Raw genomic sequence first — 20150 nt, forward strand, 5'->3', positions numbered from 1 at the left:
GCGATCGTTAAGAGAAGACAATGAATGTATAAATAAGTAGTCGGTATTGCGATAAAAAGAATGCCTGTTGGCATAAAGTAGTCTGAGAGAGCGCATGTTGTAGCACATATGCCCGTAGGGTGTAGCCGCTATGAGCCCGACACAACTCAATGTTCCAAGTGTGTGGGCGGGGCCCTACGAACTTGATGTACCAAGCGTGTGGGCTGTTAGTCAGCAAACCCTAGAAGTTGTCGATCATGGTGTAGCCCCCAAGGGTAATTCCCGTCGAGAGGCGTACCCAAAGTAGTAGCCGATCCTGTGAAGAATAAGTCAGAAAAGGTATAAGTGACTTTACTTGATTTGTTGATAATTGTCGACGAAGCTGTAGCGGTCATCGATGGAGCCGCGACGGTTTGTTGATGAAGCCGACTAGTTGGTGTCGATTCCGACTAATTGTTGATGGTGTGAAGTCCGCTCCCGACTAGTTTTCTTATCGAGACAAGTAGTCAGAGTAGTCGTCGGCGGGTCGCCAAGCATCCTCGCGATGCGAGCTGGAGTCAAGTTGAGTAGTTGAGGTAGTCGCTGTGGCGTGAGCTGGAGTAGAAACTGGGTAGTCAAGGTCATCGCTGACATAAGCTGGAGTCGATCCGATCATGAGTAGGAGCCGGGTTGGATCCGGACTTGTCCTTGTGATTTCCGATTAGATCAGAAAGTCGAATTTCGCCGAGATCATCGGCGAGGTCGTCAATATCGCGGCAGGATGCTGGAACAGATGCCGTCGGCTCCCTGATGTCGGTGAGGTTGCTATTGAAGCCACCACGACCGTTGGTGATGCAGAACTAGGAATCGAAGGCGAACGTCGTACCCTCGTCGAGTACAACGCTGGTGAAGTTGAACGATGCCATCGACTTCTCCGGTGGATCTTCGATGAGCACCCCTACCTGGCGCGCCTGCTGTCAGTTTTTAACCTTCAAGCCCACCGAGGGATATCTCCGAGGTGGTAGATTGTAGGTGGGGTATCGCCGAGATCAGAAACTCGAAGGTGCAAGAAACACAAGATTTAGATAGGTTCGAGCCGCCGAGAGCGTAATGCTTTACGTTGTGTGCGGTGGTTTGTGTTGCCTTAGAGCAACTCGAACAAGAAGTCCTAAAATTAGGCCCTAAAAGTTAAATTATACCTCATTTGAGTTATTTAGGGCCCAACAGATTTTTGTTACTCCAACAATGAGGCTCTATTAATCAGATTATTGGTTAATTCTGGTTTTCCGGTGGAGGTGTCCGGTGGTTGTGATACGCGATTCTACCGGATAGGACCCCTTCGCCTAGGTACTATATTTAGGACCTCATGGTTGGAGTCCTAAACAAATTTGATCAATTTTTTTAAAATAAGACTTTTGTTGGAAGCTATTTTTTATGCTTAAACCCTATATTTCAAGATAGGATCCAATTTAAGAGCTTTGTTGGAGTTGCTCTTAGGTGTTGATGTTGTGCATGAGGCACGAGTTGTCTCTTATGTTATAGTTGTTGTGATTCTGTTGATATATGTACCCCTACCCTTGTTTATATACTCTAGATAGAATTATAGGATACAGTCCTAGAAGAATTACATTCTAAGTAAGAGTCCAACTTCTTCCTTCCTTACGAGAGTCTCGTGGACAATGCCAAATTTTAGTATTATTGTGTACCTCCTCCGACCTAAAAGTTAAATCACTCCCGGATTCAAAGTTTATCTAAAAACTAAGTTATTTTAACCAATCTAGCGTGTGCATATGTGTGCAGCAATTAATTAATGCCAATAAATAGACATAAGCAAAATTATTTTACATTCTTATTAATCTATGATATAATTTCTCGAATGATTTGTTTTTGAACAGACGGAGTAGACCAATTCCCTTGACAAAATGCCAACTTTTTGAAAAAAAATATTTTTGAGCTAATGCTTTATATTTTAAATATGTATTAGTTTTAAAGGGTCAACGAAAAAGAAATCCACGCAGGTAGCCAGCAACGTTAGCCTAGGAGGTTAGGACCTGAGGTTGCTACTTTTGCTACAACATATCTTCGTATTACCCCTTCTATCTGTTTTACTCAACTATATATAAATTTAAGGGATACTTTTGTGAATTGTACATCTCGGCTACTATTATTATTGACAATTGCCATAGATTAATATTATTTCAGAAACACTTTCAATAAGAGTCCATTGATTTAAATTTTGTATAGTAAATATGCATATTTTTATTAACTTTTTTTTTGGAAGTACAACTTACATTTTATTTACATTTTGGTTAGATGTTCCAAATTTTGATTACGTTTGGATAAAAATACGTCTTAAACTGAGAACGGACGGGTGGAGTAGCTCCCGGCCTGATGCCATGTGCTAAATACCAGGTTTAGACCTAACTAACACTACGGCTAGATGCCTAAATGCAGCCATAGACAGAAAAAGAAAAGAAAAGAAAAGAAAATATCTATTAGTAAACCCTACAACAGCGATCCATCTTACATCCCGACTGTCAAGAACCAGAATGGCATCATTTTTTGCTTGCAAGAAAAAAAGGGGTGACATCATTTTTCGCTTTTAAGTTTTAACACAAAGATTCTCATTTACAGGTCGTTTTAGGATCAGAAACACAGTCGAAACAAAATACTCTAGCCCTGGTCCCATTCTGTGGTAGGCAAGCTACAATTTTGTTCCCTTGTTCAGAACAGGGGCGGCATTCAATTGCCTCCTTCCTCCTTTCCCCATCTCCTCTCCTTGCTCTCCCGAAGCAGCAAGCCAGCCTGGTTCCCCCAACAGGCCAACACCCGCAGCCATCACCTCCTCTCCCCAATCCGGCAATCACCCACTATGAATCTGCTTCCCCAAGAAGCCACCGCTCCCAATCCCTCCTAACCACCCCGCACATCTCCGCCAGCAATGGAAACAGGCCGAGATGGGTTCTTTGGTGCGGCGGAAAGGGCATCGCCGCCGCCGCCCTCTTGCTCGTTTCTTGGATCCGCCGCCGCCACCACCGGCTCCGGTGGAGCGCAGATGCTGAGCTTCTCCTCCAGTGGCGCAGCAGGTGATATGTTGCAAAGAAAAGATAGATCTTTTTTCCTTTTCCTTTTTATTTTTTCCATGGCGAGATTACTGTTGCATCTGTGGGGCACTGGGCCTGCACCGTGTTCTCTCTGAGCTGAGCCCAGCTTTGATTGATTGCTTGCTCATGGGTCACGGCCATGGCCATGGCGCCCTCCTGCAAAAGCCCCTGCCTTTGGTGTCTTGTCGCGAGCAAAAGGGAGCGCATGTCCATTTTATTCCCCTCCCTTTTGCTTTTTTAACCGGAGGCAGGATGTGTCCTGTCCCCAAAGATCCAATCTTTATCCTCCTTTCACATACCTCGCCGCCAAAAAAGCTAAAGAGGCCACTGATTGGGGCTGCTTCCTTAAATCTTGCATGTGTGGGAACTAGGGAGCCATTGGTCACGGGCACCGGTTCCTGCAGTCGCTACTGTACCTGTGTCCTGTGTCCTCACTGTTTCAGTGTTTGTTCTTGTTAGTTGTTACTGATGATGTTCTTGTGAATGAAGGGTTGGGCCTGAGCTCAGGGGCTAGCAAGATGCAGGGGGTGTTGTCGAGGGTGAGGGGGCCATTCACTCCGACGCAGTGGATGGAGCTGGAGCACCAGGCCCTGATCTACAAGCACTTTGCTGTAAATGCTCCCGTGCCGTCCAGCTTGCTCCTTCCCATCAGAAGAAGTATCAATCCGTGGAGTGGTCTTGGCTCCAGCTCATGTAAATATACTTCTCCCTCACCTGTATCTTTGTCAGTAGCTTAAGGTAGGAGTTTTGAAATGGTTGCTTAAAGTTCATGGAAGAAGCAAGTAAAAAGGCCATCTGATTGTGTTTTCTCTGTTAGTTCAGTTATCTGTTTTGTCATTGATATGAAAGGTTGTTCTGCCTTATGATTCTGCTATGGTTTAGTTATATTTCACATTGTCTTTCTTGGGATAAGATGATGTTTTCATTGGTTCGCTTCTTCAGCCGCAACAAGCTTGCAAGACAAGAATAGTGTACTGATAGCTTAAAATGCATGGAAGTAAAATGGTCATCTATTTTTTTTGTTTTCCTGTTAGTCCAGTTCTCTGTTATGTCAGGTATCAGGTTTTAGCTTGACGTTTCGTTGTCTTTCTTGGGATAGGATGGTTGTCATTCTTCAGGCACAAAGAAAAAGGTTGCAAATCTAGGCATATAATGATCTCAATGATTACAGTAATTCTGAAACATGTCATTTCTGTGCTACTTTCTGATGCTCATTAGGTAATATTTTCATGTTACTAGTGTGATGCCCTGATGCTACATGATTTTAGATATATAAAAAACACGTTGGCTTTGGGATTCCATTATGCTGAACAAGATGCCCAGAAGTTCTTCAGCATTCTATATGCAAAAGTTGTGACTTGGGTGATATGAAATTCTGAATTTGCTTCAATTTTTGGGTGGTTTATGTCATTCTCATATGTAATGGGAGCTACATTTTACAGTAATATGGACACCATTTCGTCCTGGTTCTGGTGATGCTGAACCAGGAAGATGCCGTCGTACTGATGGCAAGAAGTGGCGGTGCTCGAGAGATGCTGTTGGTGACCAAAAGTACTGCGAGCGACACATAAAACGCAATTGCCACCGTTCAAGAAAGCATGTGGAAAGCCGAAAGGCGACACCCACCATTGCAGAACCATCCCTGGCTGTTTCTGGTGGACCATCATTACACAGTTATGCTGTGCCTTGGCAGCAGCAGGTGAAAAGCTCAGCTGCTAATGTGACTGATCCTTTCTCAAGAGAATCTAACAGGTGAAATTACCTGATCCTACATGATTTATTGACTCTCTCATATCTTCTTCTTATAGAATTTGCAAACAAGTGTTTGTGAAAATAAATGACACTTATGGTTGATACATGTTGCAAATTAGTGCTCAGGATTCAGGACTTAACAAGATATTTGAACTTTTTTCATGATCATTAATAATTAGATCTGTTTGACCTTAGTTTTTTTATTGCAGCAATAATTTCTTCATTTAGTTGCTAAGCTCATCCTTCCTTTGAAAAACTTCATTTTTTTTGTTCCCATGCTCAGTCGAGCAATTATACTAGGTTGTAAAGTATTTTGAGGATAGCTAAATTCGAGTATTAGGGCAACTGTACAACTTTAACGAAATTTGCATTCGAGAGTGAAAGAATAGTTGAACAATTTTTCCTTCCACGGACTAAAGATATAGACTCCGCTTTGCAGGAAGTTGCTGGAGAAACAGAATGTACACAGCCAGTTATCAGTATCCACTCCCATGGATTCCTTCGACTTTTCAACCTCAGGTTCTTCCCAGAACCGTGACATAGTAGCATTATCACCAGTGGAGTTTCAGCATGATCATGATCAGGCATACCTTGTGCACGGAGTAGGCAGTTCAGCAGAAAATGATAATGATTTGCAGGAAAGTCTCTTACTAGTCTCCAGGGAAACACTTGATGATGGGCCTCTAGGTGAGGTTTTCAAAAGCAAAAGTTGCCAATCAGCATATACAGACATCTTAACTGACCAATGGACTGCAACCCATGATATGCATTCCCCAACTGGAATCCTACAACTGTCTAATAGCAACACAATGCCAGTAGAGAACCACATAAATAGCAATGACTATCTTATGGCAACAATGGTGAATGCTCAGACTGTCCCAACATTCCTTTAAGTGTTCATCAGGCCTGTCTTGTCGGAACCATAAATAACTGAAACTGTGTTCATTGCATGAGTCTGCTGATACTAGGTTTCCAGTCTTGTCTTCTAGTACTCCTGTTTTAGTTGTTACATGTTCAAGTTATGCTGCCTTTTCTTTTCAGTTCAGGTGTACTAATAATTAGTCTTCTTTTGCCCTGTAAAGAATTTGAATTCCAATCTGAGATTGGGATTTATGTTGGTTGCCTAACATGGAGTCATTATGCAATCCTGGTTTCCAATGGAGCACTATTCCTTTCATCGCACAGGGAATGCATTTTTATTGAATTGTCTATGCGCCACCCTTTGCTCGGGCTTTTCAAGTGCTGCTACTTGTGCTTGAAAGAAATTTATCTTGAGCTTGTTTATTAACTGTGAATGTGAACAGAATCTGTCATTCTCGTATAATCTGTCATATATTCAGGAACAGTGCATCTATGCACACTGGGCGTTACAACAGGAGTTGCAAGAATAGCAAGTGATGACTGAGAAGCAGGACCCATATCTTAGCAGGGAGATTATGCGCTGAATCCTTGGTACTTATCATATCACTTCTTGAACACTTCAAGCTTACCACATCACTTTTGCTTGCTGTGGCGCAAGCAGAAGGATTTGAGCCTGTCAAGGCCAACTTCAAGAGAAGATGGTGCGATTGCAAAGGTGATCCAGAGCCAATTCTTGTATCCCACAGCACATCCTGGACAAATTTGTTAGTTCTAACTATAGGTTTTTGAATATAACATGCTTGCAATCACAGAAAAGATAAAAAAAATATCTTGCACTATACAGATGCACTAATGGCCATTCATTTACATGTTCAGTTTCGCATCATGTTTCTGTGAGAATTGTACCTGGCAAAACCACCACCAATTCTTCCTTTGCAAGCCGGCAGCAGAAATCCATATCATCTTTGATGTCTTTCAGGCAGGACAGATCCAGTTTCACCTGTAGCAAGCCAATGAAACTTCCCACCCCATTAGCAAATGCCATTGTGCTTGCCACATTTAACAGTGTGTGTAGTACTCACAGACCATTACAAACATGGAACCTCAGGTCAGCTGGGGCAAGTGATGCAGCTGATTCCCTTCAGCTTCTCCCAGCATATATCTGCGGTTTGTCTTAGAACCTCGATGGTTTTATCGAAAAATTCTTGCTTAGTGTTTTTGATGAGTTGCGGAATTGCTCCCTGACAAGCATAATTTATGTCAGATTGGATTCAGACTGTTGCACTTTTCCTATACTCGAGTCTTTCTTTGGTGATTCATTCTTATCCCGAAAGAAAAAAGAAAATGGCATGGCAGTTTCAGACACCTGGATAAAAGTTGGAGGATCAGAGGAGATGTCAAGGTAACTCTTGATGCTGTCCACTACCTGAAAGGGGGAAAATGATTAAGCATTATTTGAGTACAATTTCCATGGTTCAGGATTCATACAATTCCAAAAATCTGAAGCATCCCTTTGCTAGTTTGCTATTTACTCTGAAATGTGCTCTGTTTCAGCAACTGATTGCGATATTATAGATATATCCAAGCATTAAGTGCAGTGCAATGAACCTTGGTTTTGTGAAATACACCATTAGGATCATTGGTTACTATCCAGCCAAGTCTCCATCCAGGCACCACCCATCTCTCTGATATAGATCCCAGAGTGAGCACCGGCGCCACCAAGCCGAACACGCCCATCGGCACAAACTTCTTCTCCCCAAACGTCAAGTGCGCATACACTTCATCCGCAATCACAAAGATGCCCAGCTTCTTCGCCATCTCCGCAATCTGTGAAAAGAAAACCATTGACGGTTCATGCATGATTCATGAACCAAGCACTTGCCTTGCCCAAATGCTCATAGTTGTAGACGTTGCCCCAGGGGTTCCCCGGGTTGACGATGACCATGGCGACCGTGTTCCCGTCAGCAAGTGCCTGCAGGCCATCAAGGTCCACCTCCCAGCCTCTCTCCGGTACGAGGTCGAAGTACCGGGCCTCCATGCCGTTGAAGACGGCACGCGCCTCGTGGAACAGGTAGCTGGGCCTTGGGAGCAGGATGTTGGCACCATGGCGAGCCAGGGCAGAGCAGACGACCTCGATCGCTTGGGCGCAGCCGCTTGTGAGCTAGACGTCGTCGGCTGATAGCTCGTACGGCAGGTCGCGGGACAGGTACTGTGATATAGACCTGGAATTCTACTTGAAATAAACTGTTAAGAGTAAATAATTTCACAAACGCACCAATAGCCACACACACTTACCTGCGTGCTGGTTCCAGGCCGACGCAGGCGGCGTAGGAGTTGTGCTCCCCGGACCGGACCGGAGCGCGCCGGCGACGGCGTCCACGGCCTCCGGCGCGGTGCGGAAGCACGGGAACGCCGACGGGTCGCCGTTCTCCATTGGGGACTGGCGGTTGTGTGCTTTTGCGGCGCGGGTGGAGAGTGAGACACGAAGAGGATGCGTGCGATTGTGGTGAAGGTCTACTTTTAGTTCTGGTGAAGATTTTTAATCAATATTTTTTTTAAAAAAAAACTCATTCATGCAAACTTTCTTTCCTTTGAAAATGACATATTGGCATATATATTGTCTCGGGAAAAGTATGGCTAGGATGCACTATATTTCAAAAGAGTATATATATTTTTTTCCAAAAAAACAAAACTCACCAAGTGGCACATGAATAGCTCTTTTCACATGGCTTTTCTATATGTTTATCATAAATTTCAGAGTTACTAAAGGTCACTGGAGCCTTTGAAGCCACCTTCTTACACGAATTTCAGGGCAGAGCGAGGATCTTCTCCGCCAATTATGTGCTAATTTAATTTTTCATTATATGGACTTTCCTGGGGATAAGGCCATAATTGGTGTGTGATGCATGCATACATAACACTCGGTGTGTGTGGATCTTCTCCGCCACTAGTTGGTTGTGCGCAAAGATTTGTGTTGGATCGAAGGGTGGTGGGCTGGGCTGGGCTGTTGAGGGTCTTGTTACAGTGGGGTTCTATTATTTCTCCAGTGCTTATATATGTTAGATACAGTAGCCAAAGGTGACGCGAAATACTAGGAAGAAGATGGCAATTTGGTGGTGCTATCGGATACAAACAAACATCGATGTGGGCCACGCGCGAGATCGAAAGAATGAATCTGGCCATCGCACGACGGAGCACCCTATCGACGCGTCTTATTAGTTAATTAATGCACTATAAAAAATAATTTGCAGCAACGTTTTTTTTTATAAGAACGGTCAAAAATTAACCCGCTTCTACAAATAAAACGGGGTACTATAGCATCCGACCCGTCCCTGCCCAAGCAAATGGGCATATGTTCAGGGGCGGGTCATCGTGTCACCCACCCCTAAAAATAATATTTCTAGGGGCGGGTGACGCCACCACCCGTTCTAGAAATGATGGTATTTTTAGGGGCAGGTGATGGCATTACCAGGCCCTATCGAGTTTCTAGGGGCGGGTCCCGTGATCCGCCCCTAGAAATATATTTTTAGAAGCGGGTGAGGGGGTGACCCGTTCCTAAAAATAGATTTTTATGGACGGATGAGCGTATGATCCGCCCCTGGAAATGGATTTGCAGGGGCGGATAAGGGCATAACCCGTCCCAAGAAATAGATTTTCAGGGGGGCGCGTTACTCGTTCCTGCAAACAGCATTTTTACCTGCTAGCTGCGCGAAAAGTAGGGGTGGGTATAGCAACCGCCCCCCTAAAAACTGTTTTTGTGATAGTGATGTGATCGTTCATGGTCAGTGATAGGCGCAAAATTTTGTGGCTTGCCGGCTAAGCTAACTCAGAATTTTGGCACCAAACGTCTCTCCTTGGGTTGTGCAAGGAGAAATCAACTCGCACCTTAATAAATTGAATCCGCCAGTTCACCCACATTAGCAAATGATGGTTATTGCTGGTATGGTTTGCTCTGGTTTACGGTTTGGTCTTTCTTGGTTTGATTTATTACCAGCCAAGCTGCTTTTGATCTATCACGTAAACAAGCGTAGTGTTCCTTATTTTAACTTCATCTCTTCGTTCAGCTCCACATGCTCAGATCTAATTTGGTTTTATCATGCAACAAAATTATAAATCTATTAAGCTATAAAGATTGTATACACAACTCTACAGAAGGCCAGAGACCGCATTCCATTGTCCAGAACAAATTGGGGGCACCAAAATCCAGTCCCAATACCAAGCAACCTTGTAGACTTCAGCACATTGCACACCCAAATTACCCTGCAACAAACCATGCCTTGCAACTAATGCAAATTGATTACCCACCACACCTGATCGAGACCCATTTCCGTGTAGTTGATTGCCTTCCGGAGACTCATCTCCGACTCAGCTCAGCGACCCACTGCCTTAGGTAGCAGCCACAGCTGAGGGAGCTTTTTTCTGTGCTGGTGATTTCATGGACGGGATTGTTCAGGTGGTGATCTGCCAGGCACGTTAGGCATGGTGTGGAAACATGTTAATCTTTGCCGGCTTGGCGGCATGGGGAGCTGCAATTGTGTAAAATGAGGGTTTGCTTTCCATCCTGATGCCTCACATTTCTACTTTACAGTCACAGAATTCAGTGCAACCAATCTGTGCGCAGGGTTACATAAAATCATGATACACTTTGGTTGTTTCCATTTGAACTCCTCAGCTTCAATAAACCTGCTCGGACTGAACTGCAAATTCATAGCAGAGTGGTGAAAAAAGGCTGCTCTGAGTCTCTATATCCATCATTGAAGAGCGTCACCGTCTTTATATCAGCACCCACGTGAGTACCAAGACAGAATTGCGGTGAAACTCTCTCCGCTTCAGTTACAAATAGTCTAGAAATTCAAGATTTAATATTTGAATAAAATTGTGTAACCATGAGTAGGGTAAAAGTGTGACTCGGGAGTTTGATTTGGTGAAAAAAAATGTTTTAATGAAACATCAATTTTTTTGTCTGCCAATCTCTAATGGTTACTATGTAGATTACAAATCGGCAAGTACAAGATGTTTTGTTGCATTGAAAACTGGATGACTGGATTATTAGTATTGCCATTAAATGTGGGAAGGGTCCAGCTGGATATTTGTCTTTGCTTTGGTCTCACAACTAACAAACATGTTTGTACGATTTTGAAATCGTTAGGCTAATCCTAATGCATGGTATCATGCAACTCTCTCCAAGATTGCTACTATGTATATAAGTACAAGTATGATACAACTCACAGCGCATAGCATTTTGGTGTTATTTCTTATGAACCCAAGGTAGGGAATTGGTCCACGTGTTATGTCTAGGATGATGAGCTCAAAAAATATATAAATGGTTTTCTTGTCTTGGATATTGAGTCTAAGATGTATCTCATAATAGATATTTTCTAGATATTTTGGTGTACATCTATCACTGTACATGTGAGGAGCCACGTAGACATACTGGGCCCATTATTATCACACGTGGATTAGTGAGCCCCACCATTACACGTAGGGGTCTAATGGATATAGCTGGCCATCCGGCCTGAGGCCCATGGGCCGGCCCACGGCACGGTTTTTTAGCCTGGCACGGCACGAGCTTAATCGGATTCGGACCGGCCTGGCACAACCTCATGTCGTGCCTATGGCCCGATCTTGGCCTGATTAACAGCCGGCCCAAATAACAGCAATACCAGCCCATATATATATCTATATATACACACAAACGTTATTCTCCGAAACCATAATTGCAAGCTCTCATGTGTCCCAACTCCCAAGCGCCGCCGCCACCCTCTCTTCCTCTCCTCACGCGGCGGCCGCCTCCTCCCCTTCCTTCATGCCTCGGCTACCTCGTCCCTTCCCCTTGTAGCCGCGCGACGGAGAGCACCGCTCCCTTCGCCCTCCTCGAGTCGCCGCGCGGCAGCCGGCGCCGCCCCCTCCTCCACACCGCGGCCTCACGCCCCCTCCCCTCGTAGCCGCGCGACGAAGAGCGCCGCTCCCTTCGGTCCTCCTTGCGTCGCCGCGCGGCAGCCGGCGCCGCCTCCTCCTCCGCTCCGCGGCATCATCGTCCCCTCCACTTGTGGTCTCGCGGCGAACAGCGCTGCGGCCGCCTCCCCGCATCGCCGCGCCGGTGCCTCCTCCTCTCCCCGTGCAGCACCGGCGCCGGCGCCAAACCTCATCGCGATACGGCACGTCAACCTCCTCCCCTACCGACGCAGCGCAGCGCTGGCACAACAACTTCATGCTTGCGGGCTTAATGGGCCAATTGGGCTGACGGCCGGCACGGCACGGTTAAAACCGTCTCGTGCCATGTCCATGCCTGCAGCTTGGGCCATGGGCTAGCACGGCACGGCCTGTTTATAACCGTGCCTAGACGGGCCGTGCTGTGCCGGGACTCCGTTTGGCCATCTATAGTAATGGATCATGGCACTGGTGCTTCTTTCACAATCCAACCCGGCCATTATATATTTTCATAGCTCAAAATTCTATAAAATAAGAATTCGGTTTTTTTTAGCCCACCCCTTACGTAGTCTAAATTTTAGACCCTTCACCACCCCTTTACACGTGGCCAACCGGTGCTACGACGGGTAGCAACCGTGAGAAATGAGTGATAATATCGATCGATGTTGATGGAGCATTGTTTTGTAACCATACGAGGTGTTGTTCTATGATGCTAATTTTACTTTTGTCATAATCTCGTATAGTGGCCGAGGGCTGTCACGACCCATGACGAACCATAAAATTTCATCATAAATATGCACTGCTCAATGGAAGAACGTCACAAGAAAAATATCGTAGATGTGACCACTTCTACCTATGGGCGGGCGTGCTAGTGGCGATGCATGTCAGCCAGTGATGTGCAACTCTCCGATCGCAACCAGCCAACCAGGGATCTGATTGGACCGGGTCCCTCGTGGTTTGCTAGCGAGATATTTTGATATTTGACATTGAATTCGTACGCTTCACGTCTTTTAATCCTCAATTTGCAAGTCTTTCAAAATATAACCCTCCACATGAGAATTTCTTCGATTTGAAGCCTTTCAAAATATAACCCACCATGTGAGAATTCCTTCAATTTGAGAGATTTCTACCGCTTTTCTCTATTTCTCTTTTTTCCCTTTTGCTTTCCATTTTCTAGACCTAGTGAATGGACAGCTACACTCCTACCTTATCCTCTGCATCGATGGGATTTGGATCCCCAACCTTCATCTGTTCTTCTTTGATGCTGCTTGCTCAGCTTTGCCTGACAAGCTTTGCTCAGCTGGGCAAGGAAATCCTTGCGCACGCAGGGCTCTCCTGCGCGAGTAGGGTTGCTCGCTCACTCATGCGCTCACGTGGGTAGCTTGAGCCTCAACCGGCGACGCCGCAACAAGCTCCGGGCTCCGGCACTGCTGGATTGACCTCCGCCAGCACAATATTGAACTTCACCATCTCAAATCGAGCTCCCCGGCCTCCAAATCGAGCTCCGCTGCTACCGCAAGGGAGCGCGAGGCTAGTCGCGGCAAGGGAGCCAAGCCACTACTATAAAATCTACCATTGCAAATGCCCCATCACCGCTAAAATGGAACCGGCGGTGATAGACTATCACCATCGGTTTCATATCAAACCGGCGCGGTGATGCCCGGTGAGTCTATCACCACCGGTTGTTAATACGACCCGACGGTGATGTCTGCTATCACCGTCGGGTCGTATTACGGACCGGCGGTAATGCCATCCTAGATATTTTTTTCTCTTCCGATATATTCCTCTTCTATCCTTATCTCTTCCATCCTCCTCATCTCCCCCGTCGCCTTATCTCGCTGGTCATCCTCACCTCCTCTGTCCTCCTCCTCCACCGCCAGTCTCCCCCGTCCTCCTCACCTCCCCTGGTCATCCTCCTCCCTTGCAGCCTCTCTCTCCCTGTCCTCCTCACCTGCCCTGGCCATCCTCCTGCCCCCGCAGCCTCCCTCCCCCGTCCTTGTCACCTCCACCATCTTCCGCCCCTGTCACCCCTGCTGCCCTTTACCTTCCCCTCCCCTCCCCTCCCCTCCCCACCGCTCCTTTCCCGCCGCTCCTCCCCCACCGCAGCAGCGAGAGAAGAGGCGCCGGGTGAGGCCGCGGTGAGAGGAGGCGTAGCTCCGCGGTGACAGGAGGCACAGCTCTGTGACGAGGTGTGCGGCTATCGGCGGTGACGCGTAGCTCGCGGCGGCGGCGCGACGCGAGGAGATGCGGCACCGCGCCGCAAGGATTCACGGGCCATGGTTGCGGCGGCGTGCTGCAATGCGAGGAAGCAGGCAGGGGGGCATGCCGCGATGCGAGGAGGCAGGAGCTGTGTGTCTTGGTTTTTTTTGTTTTTAATGGGCATCACAGCCGATTTCAGTGCCGGCGGTGATGGCCTGCCACATCACCGTCGACCCTAATCCAATGGGGATCCAAACTGGCGGTGATGGGGTTTTGGAACAGGCGGTGATGACCTCTGTTGTAGTAGTGAGCGCCCCCACTGAAGCTTGCCTTGCTTTGCTGGGCAAGGTGAAGCGAGGCGAGCGGCAACAAAGCAGGCAGACGGTGCGCGCACCATGCACCACTGTGAACTACGGCAATGTGACCCACCGCTACATCAAGGACACCGCTTGCGCAAAAGCTGCACGCGGAGGACGGCGACAAGGAGGAGAGGACAGCTTCGATGTTGTCCCTAGCCGCCGTGGCATTGTCTGCTGTGAGCCGAGAGGCCAGCATCGCCACCGCGGGCGCATCGTGCGTGTCATGGCAGGGCGCAGAGGGGTCAGCATAGAGCGCGGATGCGCAAAGGGCTGGGGTGACGTAGTAGCCTCCCAACCTCCCGCACACCTCTTCCAGCGCGCTGCCGCTGCAGCCGCGCCTGCTTTCGGCAGAGGCGAAGAGGAGGAGCACGAGGATGGCGGCTGTGTGAGCAGGAGGGGAGGACACGGCGATGGCGGCCGCGGGAGAGAAGGACCTGACGGCGGCGTGCATGGGAGGGGAGGACCCGGACGCTATGCATCCGCCGACGATAGAAAAGAAGAGGCAAGGTAGAGCGTGCGGAGGAGGCCGGCGATAGAGAAGAAGAGACGAGCTTCCATTGGATGGATGAGGTCAGGCGCAAAATGGTCTGTTCACATGGGCTGTAAACCAAAAATGGAAAGGAAAAGATAGAAATTGAGAAAAGGAGAAAAAATCCTCCGAATAGAAAGAATTCGCACGAGGAGGGTTATATTTTGGAAGGCTCGGAATGATTAAAAGCCTCTATCCTTTGCCCTCCCCGCCGCATCTCATGGGCTCGTGCAACCGCGCTTTGGCCATTTTGCAAAAAAGCCCTCCGACTTTCTAATAATCACAACTAAACGCAGCTCGCCCAGACCATAAAGCACCCACACTCGTGTATTTTTCACGTAGACCCTCAGACTAATGCTTATTTTGACACGATGAAGGAAAAATTTGATAATGATGTTGTGTTTGCAAAAACCCACCCGCTAGGCAGTTTTTCATTCACCACCGCCCCAAACTCTAACCCCTCTCCCTCCTCCCCGCCACCCCTCTCTTGCTCCCTACCGGCGCCTCTCTCTCTCCCACTCTGCTCTTTGCCTCCCCGCTGCCGCTTCCCCTCTCCTCCCTGGCTCCCTCTCCGCCTGCCTACGCTGCCCCTCCCCGCTGCTGCTCCTCCTGCTCTCTGCTGCCGCCGCGCGCTCCCGCGGGATCTGGATCTGGCGCAGGGCGCGGCTCGGAGGGAGGGGGCGTGGGCTGGCCGGCCACGGCGCGGCCCGGGAGAGCGTGACGGCCGAGCTCCTCGACGTGTTGTGGGAGGCCATGCGCACCACCGTCAAGCTCTGCGCGCCCCGCCGCCATCTCCCTCCCTCTCCTGCTCTCTAACGCCACCTTCTCTCTCCCTCTCCGCCTACCTCCATCGCCCTTCCTTGCCGCCACTCCTCCTGCTCTCCGCCACCTGCCGCCCACGTGGGCGCGGGCCGCGGCTCGGAGGAAGGGAGCGCGGGCTAGGCGGGGCACATAGCTGCTCTCCCCCCCCCCTTCTCTCACCCTCTCCTGCTCCCTACCGCCGCCTTCTCTCTTCCTCTCTGCTCTCTGCCTCCCCGCCGCGGCCTCTCTCCTGCTCTCCGCCGTCGCCGTATGTTCTAGTTGAGGGTTAAAAGATGTGAGGTGCGCGAATTTGATGTCAAATATCGAATTTTCTCCTTGCTAGCCGCAGTCAGCATTCTGGTCAGACAAGGCACAGCCGCACAGGGGAAGGATGAGGACATTTCGAAAAAAATGTTCACGCTAAACCCTAAACCCTTACCGAGAGAGAGAAGGGAAGGGAAGGGAAGGGAAGAGAGATAGTGAAATACAGATATTTCCTACACTGATTTTACACCATACATAGGGCTAGTTTAGTTTGGAAAATATCCAAAGGGGCGGATGACGTCGCTGCTACAATGATTTTGCACCATAGTATTATTTAGAGGAGCAAACCACTGCACGAACTTCTAATTAAAACCATGCACCACATCACACCATACCCAAAATCGTTACTCCGGTAATTGGATTTGCTCTCACTAGCATATCCGTGACATGGAACAAATTGAAGGCCAACCGGCGGACCTCTCTGTAACTATATATGGAAGCAATATAGTTGGACTTTGCATATCATCTAGATCTAGCAGCACTCCACGTCTCTAGCCATGTCGTTCAAAAGGAAGAACCTAGTGGTCGCCGGCCTCACCCTGGCCTTGCTCGTCGCATCATTCTATGAGCTCCCAGGAGTAGCCATGGCGTCATCGTATTGTGAGTTCCCAGGAGAACATTCAGCTCTTGAACGCTAGCTCTAGCTAATTAATTCTTCCAGAGACAGTTAACCTTAATTAATTTTCTTGTTGAGTTGCAGCAGGAGGAAGAGGGCTCTGCGACGTGAGCACGGGGACCGAGTGCACGTCCGACGCGACGTGCAGGGCCGGCCATCTGCAAGCCGGGTGCCAAAGGCGACTACTACGTCGGTGCCTACGTACTGCTCCAAGAAGGATCGTCCCGTGCCGCCCGGATGCGTGTGCCAAGAGCTGTGCGGCGGCGACGACGGGCCGTCGGCGCCGCCGCTCGCCGGGGGACGACGAGCGTCCGCCGCCGCAGGAGAAGCCAGCGACGACGACGACTCCGGGATGGCAGGGGATGAGAATTCCGAACGGATTGTACATGCGGGGGAGTTAGGATTGGATAAGAGGCATGGAGCAAACTAATAAATTTATTATTACTTTGTGGCCAATCGTGTGCAAGTAATAAATTTTAAGTGAACTAGTGAATTCATGACATTATTTATCTTTCAGAAATATACTCCTACCTCCCTAGCATATATTAAGTATGTGGGCTGAATTTTCTACTTAGTTTAGGCCCAATCCAGCCCTGCAGCCCACCGAGCGTATCTGCACTACTACAAGTAGCTCTCGCTCTGCTGCGTCTCTTCGTCTCCGTCATTTTCTCCTCCAGGCGGCGGTTCGACTTCCTCGCCGCCGCACATCGGCGCATCACCGGTCGGCGAGTCGTCTTGCTCTCTAGCTGCTGCCGGCGGACGAAGGGAAGGAACAACCCACCGTAAGTGAGGTGATCATAGGTTGCACACGGATTTCCTCTTCCCATCTTGATCTCCGCTCATTTTTTTATTTGCCCCCGGCTACCGCAGACCGCTGCGGCGCACGCGACATGTTCGACGGGATGAGGAAGAAGGCTGCGGGGCCGGACGGCGAGGACCGCACGAGCGAGCTCCCGGACGCGCTGCTCCACCACGTGCTCTCGCTGCTGGCGGTGGACGAGGCCGTGCAGACGTCCGTGCTCGCCCGCCGGTGGCGGCAGCTCTGGAAGGGCATGCCCGCCCTGCGCCTCGTCGGTCCCAGGACGAGGTTCCCGAGCGCCGAGGATTTCGACAGGTTCGTGAACCGCCTCATCGCCGTCCGCAGCGATTCGCCTCTCGCCAGCTGCGAGATCGTTGAGTACCTTACCAGGGATGATTACGCCGGGGAGCCCGACGAGCCGGAGCCGAACGTACACTTCCAGTCGTGAATCCAGTACGCTCTGGCGTGCAGGGTTCAGGTGCTCAAAGTTGTCGGCGACCTTGTTGGCTCCGAAACAGAGCTCGTCGTGCCTCTCATCTCCCAGCACCTGACGAGCTTGGATGTGCACCATGTGTTCTCGGACAAAGATTTCGTGGATTTCTCGAGCTGCCCGGTGTTAGAGGAGCTGAAGATGCTGGAGTGTGGCTTTTGGGTGCAGAGCATGTCATTTCCATCATCGCTGAAGCGTATGTGCCTTGTGGAATGCAACTTCCCCGAGGGTTACCGCGTTCGTATTTCCGCACCTAGTGTTGTTTCGCTGCGCCTCGATGATTGTCGAGGCAAGACTCCTTTGCTCGAAAGCATGCCGCTGCTGGAAACAGCGTCCATTTACCTTTCCTATGGGTGCAAGGATCAGTGTCGGGGTTGTGGCGGTGATGAAAGCTGTGAAGGTTGTCATGGCTATCCTGTTGGGAGTTATCAGAGCGTGCTTCTGAATAGTTTGTCTAATGCTGTTAATTTGGAGTTGAAAGATCAACCTAAAGTGGTATGCTACTATGCTTCCCTTATATTGCACACTATGCCTATGCTTACTGTTATTTGCTATATGGTTTGGCATGCATAAACACGTACTTAAACAACTTCTTTGTTTTTCCATTATCATTTTTTGGTGCTTTTACCGTCAGTAATTCGTGAAATACCTTTTAGTTTGCTTCTGATGATTATGATAAATTATTCCTACTATGTGGAGTTGTCAATTTTGTACTCCCTAGAATTGTTAGACTGAATGGCCCTTTTCAATTTCTTTAGGAGCTTATAACGTCAGCCATTGTGGTCAACATATCAATTCAGATGCAGAAAAACTTAGAAAGACATATGGGTTATTAATGCTTCTCATTAGAATGACATATGGATTATGAACAATTCTCACCGCATTTGCATAAGTCAAAAATAGACGCTAACTATTTTACTTATGTATGTCCAATCAAGCCCCTGTACTATTGATTACTTTATGCTAGCCCTCGAATATTTATTTTGTTGAAGTGCACCCTTGGATCATTTCATTTATTTGTGAATGTCCTATTGAGAGGCCTGATTCGACAAAATGGTAGTTTAGGGCCTTCAGGTGTACTTCTGTGTTTTTCCTATTTATATTTAGGAATTAAAAATGTCTACCAAAGATTCTAGTAACCCCAATTATTTCATTTCAAAAGCTGTAAATTCTGAGTTTCTGAAATTTATTGCTCCTCTGCAATGTGTACAGTATATCTACAAAAGGGATTTGGAATCTTGCCCCATATTTGGAAGATTAAAGACCCTTTTACTCGACATGTGGTGTAGAGCTATTGACATGCATGAACTAGTTCGCATTCTTCAGCACACGCCTATTCGTGAAAAGCTCACTCTTCAGCTTCGTAGTGACGAGGTAGATTTTCTGGATATATGATACCATTGTACTATTGAATGTGTCATGTTTATTCTATGAGAACACAAATGCCGCTTATTCTATTGATCTTACTAATGTCTTGCGTCCTGTAGAACTTCTTAAACGCAGGCCGAGGTGAAAGAAAACATGTTCGCATTGAGCAATCATTTGCATGTGCACATCTTAAGGAAGTCAGTATTGAATGTGAAGAGAAACTAAGGATCAAGGATAAAGTCAGGCAAATTGTGAAGATCTTGAATAGAAGTGGCATGCTTACTGAGCAAATCAGTTTCAAGAAGATCCCAAGGCCAGAAGGTTGTTAACTGCTGACTTTCTTCATGATTCACATGTGTCTCTAATCCAAAAAAAACGTGGAACCATGTTCTAACCAATATATTCTAAGCTGTAATTATTCAAGTAGAGTATGTAATAACACACTTAACAGTTCATTCATATTCAAGTTTTATTATCCTGAAGTACGAGCTGATGGAGTTCAGAATGGGGGTATTATTATCTCACCAGGATCATGGTGCTACTAATAGTTGAAATACATTTCGATGGTGCATGGGTGCCTATAAAATCTGTTCCCTTCTACTGATTACTTGCTGACAGAAACAGCAGTTCTCATCTTCCAATACAGTTTACCTCTTCCATACTCCATTTCCTATTTTCCATGTCACTAAGGACCATTGATTGGTGACTGTTTTCACTTTTTTATGATTCTGTGCCCAATTTGCCTGTGGGGGATTGATGGTATGCTGCCATCTCCTGATCTCCCCATGGCACCAAGGCAACTAGCATGCCTGCCACTCTTCCGACTGAATGCCGAAGCTCTCTTGAACCTTGAGGCCTGTCTGTTATGTAGTTCTCTGCTTGAAAAATCACATCCAATCAATGAATGTATCATATAATAGAACTGATAATGTGTTTTTATTTTTTTTGTGCAGGCTATTATTTCCAAGTTGTATCACCTAGGGCCTGCGATGACAACTGGTCCGGTTTCGGTGGCAACTAAGGTGTATGTTCGGCTGTGATGTTAAGCCTGCGTCGTTC

At 47.7% G+C, this 20150-nt stretch overlaps 2 protein-coding genes and 1 pseudogene across 4 annotated transcripts; 2 read left to right on the forward strand and 1 right to left on the reverse strand.

Annotated features, from left to right (window-relative positions):
* The first annotated feature begins 2614 nt into the window (after window positions 1–2614).
* LOC112902322 (growth-regulating factor 8-like) lies at window positions 2615–6514 on the forward strand. 3 transcript variants are annotated; one of them, XM_025971345.1, is made up of 5 exons: window positions 2615–3044; window positions 3552–3755; window positions 4505–4814; window positions 5254–5501; window positions 6155–6514. In XM_025971345.1, exons 1-5 carry the CDS (start codon window positions 2900–2902, stop codon window positions 6217–6219), a joined length of 972 nt encoding a protein of 323 aa, XP_025827130.1. In that variant the 5' UTR covers window positions 2615–2899; the 3' UTR covers window positions 6220–6514. The 3 variants fall into 3 exon arrangements, with proteins under 3 accessions (XP_025827130.1, XP_025827129.1, XP_025827128.1); XM_025971344.1 differs by lacking the exon at window positions 6155–6514 and having other exon boundaries at window positions 2617–3044; window positions 4508–4814; window positions 5254–5959; XM_025971343.1 differs by lacking the exon at window positions 6155–6514 and having other exon boundaries at window positions 2619–3044; window positions 5254–5959.
* Window positions 6112–8124, reverse strand: LOC112902324 (annotated as a pseudogene).
* A 9212-nt stretch (window positions 8125–17336) lies between these two features.
* Window positions 17337–20112, forward strand: LOC112903793 (F-box/LRR-repeat protein At3g59190-like). The gene is made up of 5 exons (XM_025972999.1): window positions 17337–17611; window positions 17705–18218; window positions 18936–19097; window positions 19211–19412; window positions 20045–20112. Exons 1-5 carry the CDS (start codon window positions 17337–17339, stop codon window positions 20110–20112), a joined length of 1221 nt encoding a protein of 406 aa, XP_025828784.1.
* The last annotated feature ends 38 nt before the right edge of the window (window positions 20113–20150 follow it).

Source organism: Panicum hallii, chromosome 8 (genome assembly GCF_002211085.1).
Source record: "Panicum hallii strain FIL2 chromosome 8, PHallii_v3.1, whole genome shotgun sequence".
NCBI lineage: Eukaryota > Viridiplantae > Streptophyta > Magnoliopsida > Poales > Poaceae > Panicum > Panicum hallii.

Coding starts and splice junctions, on each gene's coding strand:
- LOC112902322 (XM_025971343.1), top strand. CDS start 2,900: ATGGAAACAGGCCGAGATGGGTTCTTTGGTGCGGCGGAAAGGGCATCG. Junction 3,045..3,551: donor CTCCTCCAGTGGCGCAGCAG/GTGATATGTTGC, acceptor TTGTGAATGAAG/GGTTGGGCCTGAGCTCAGGG. Junction 3,756..4,504: donor TGGTCTTGGCTCCAGCTCAT/GTAAATATACTT, acceptor TACATTTTACAG/TAATATGGACACCATTTCGT.
- LOC112903793 (XM_025972999.1), top strand. CDS start 17,337: ATGAGGAAGAAGGCTGCGGGGCCGGACGGCGAGGACCGCACGAGCGAG. Junction 17,612..17,704: donor GCCAGCTGCGAGATCGTTGA/GTACCTTACCAG, acceptor TCTGGCGTGCAG/GGTTCAGGTGCTCAAAGTTG. Junction 19,413..20,044: donor GAAGATCCCAAGGCCAGAAG/GTTGTTAACTGC, acceptor TTTTTTGTGCAG/GCTATTATTTCCAAGTTGTA.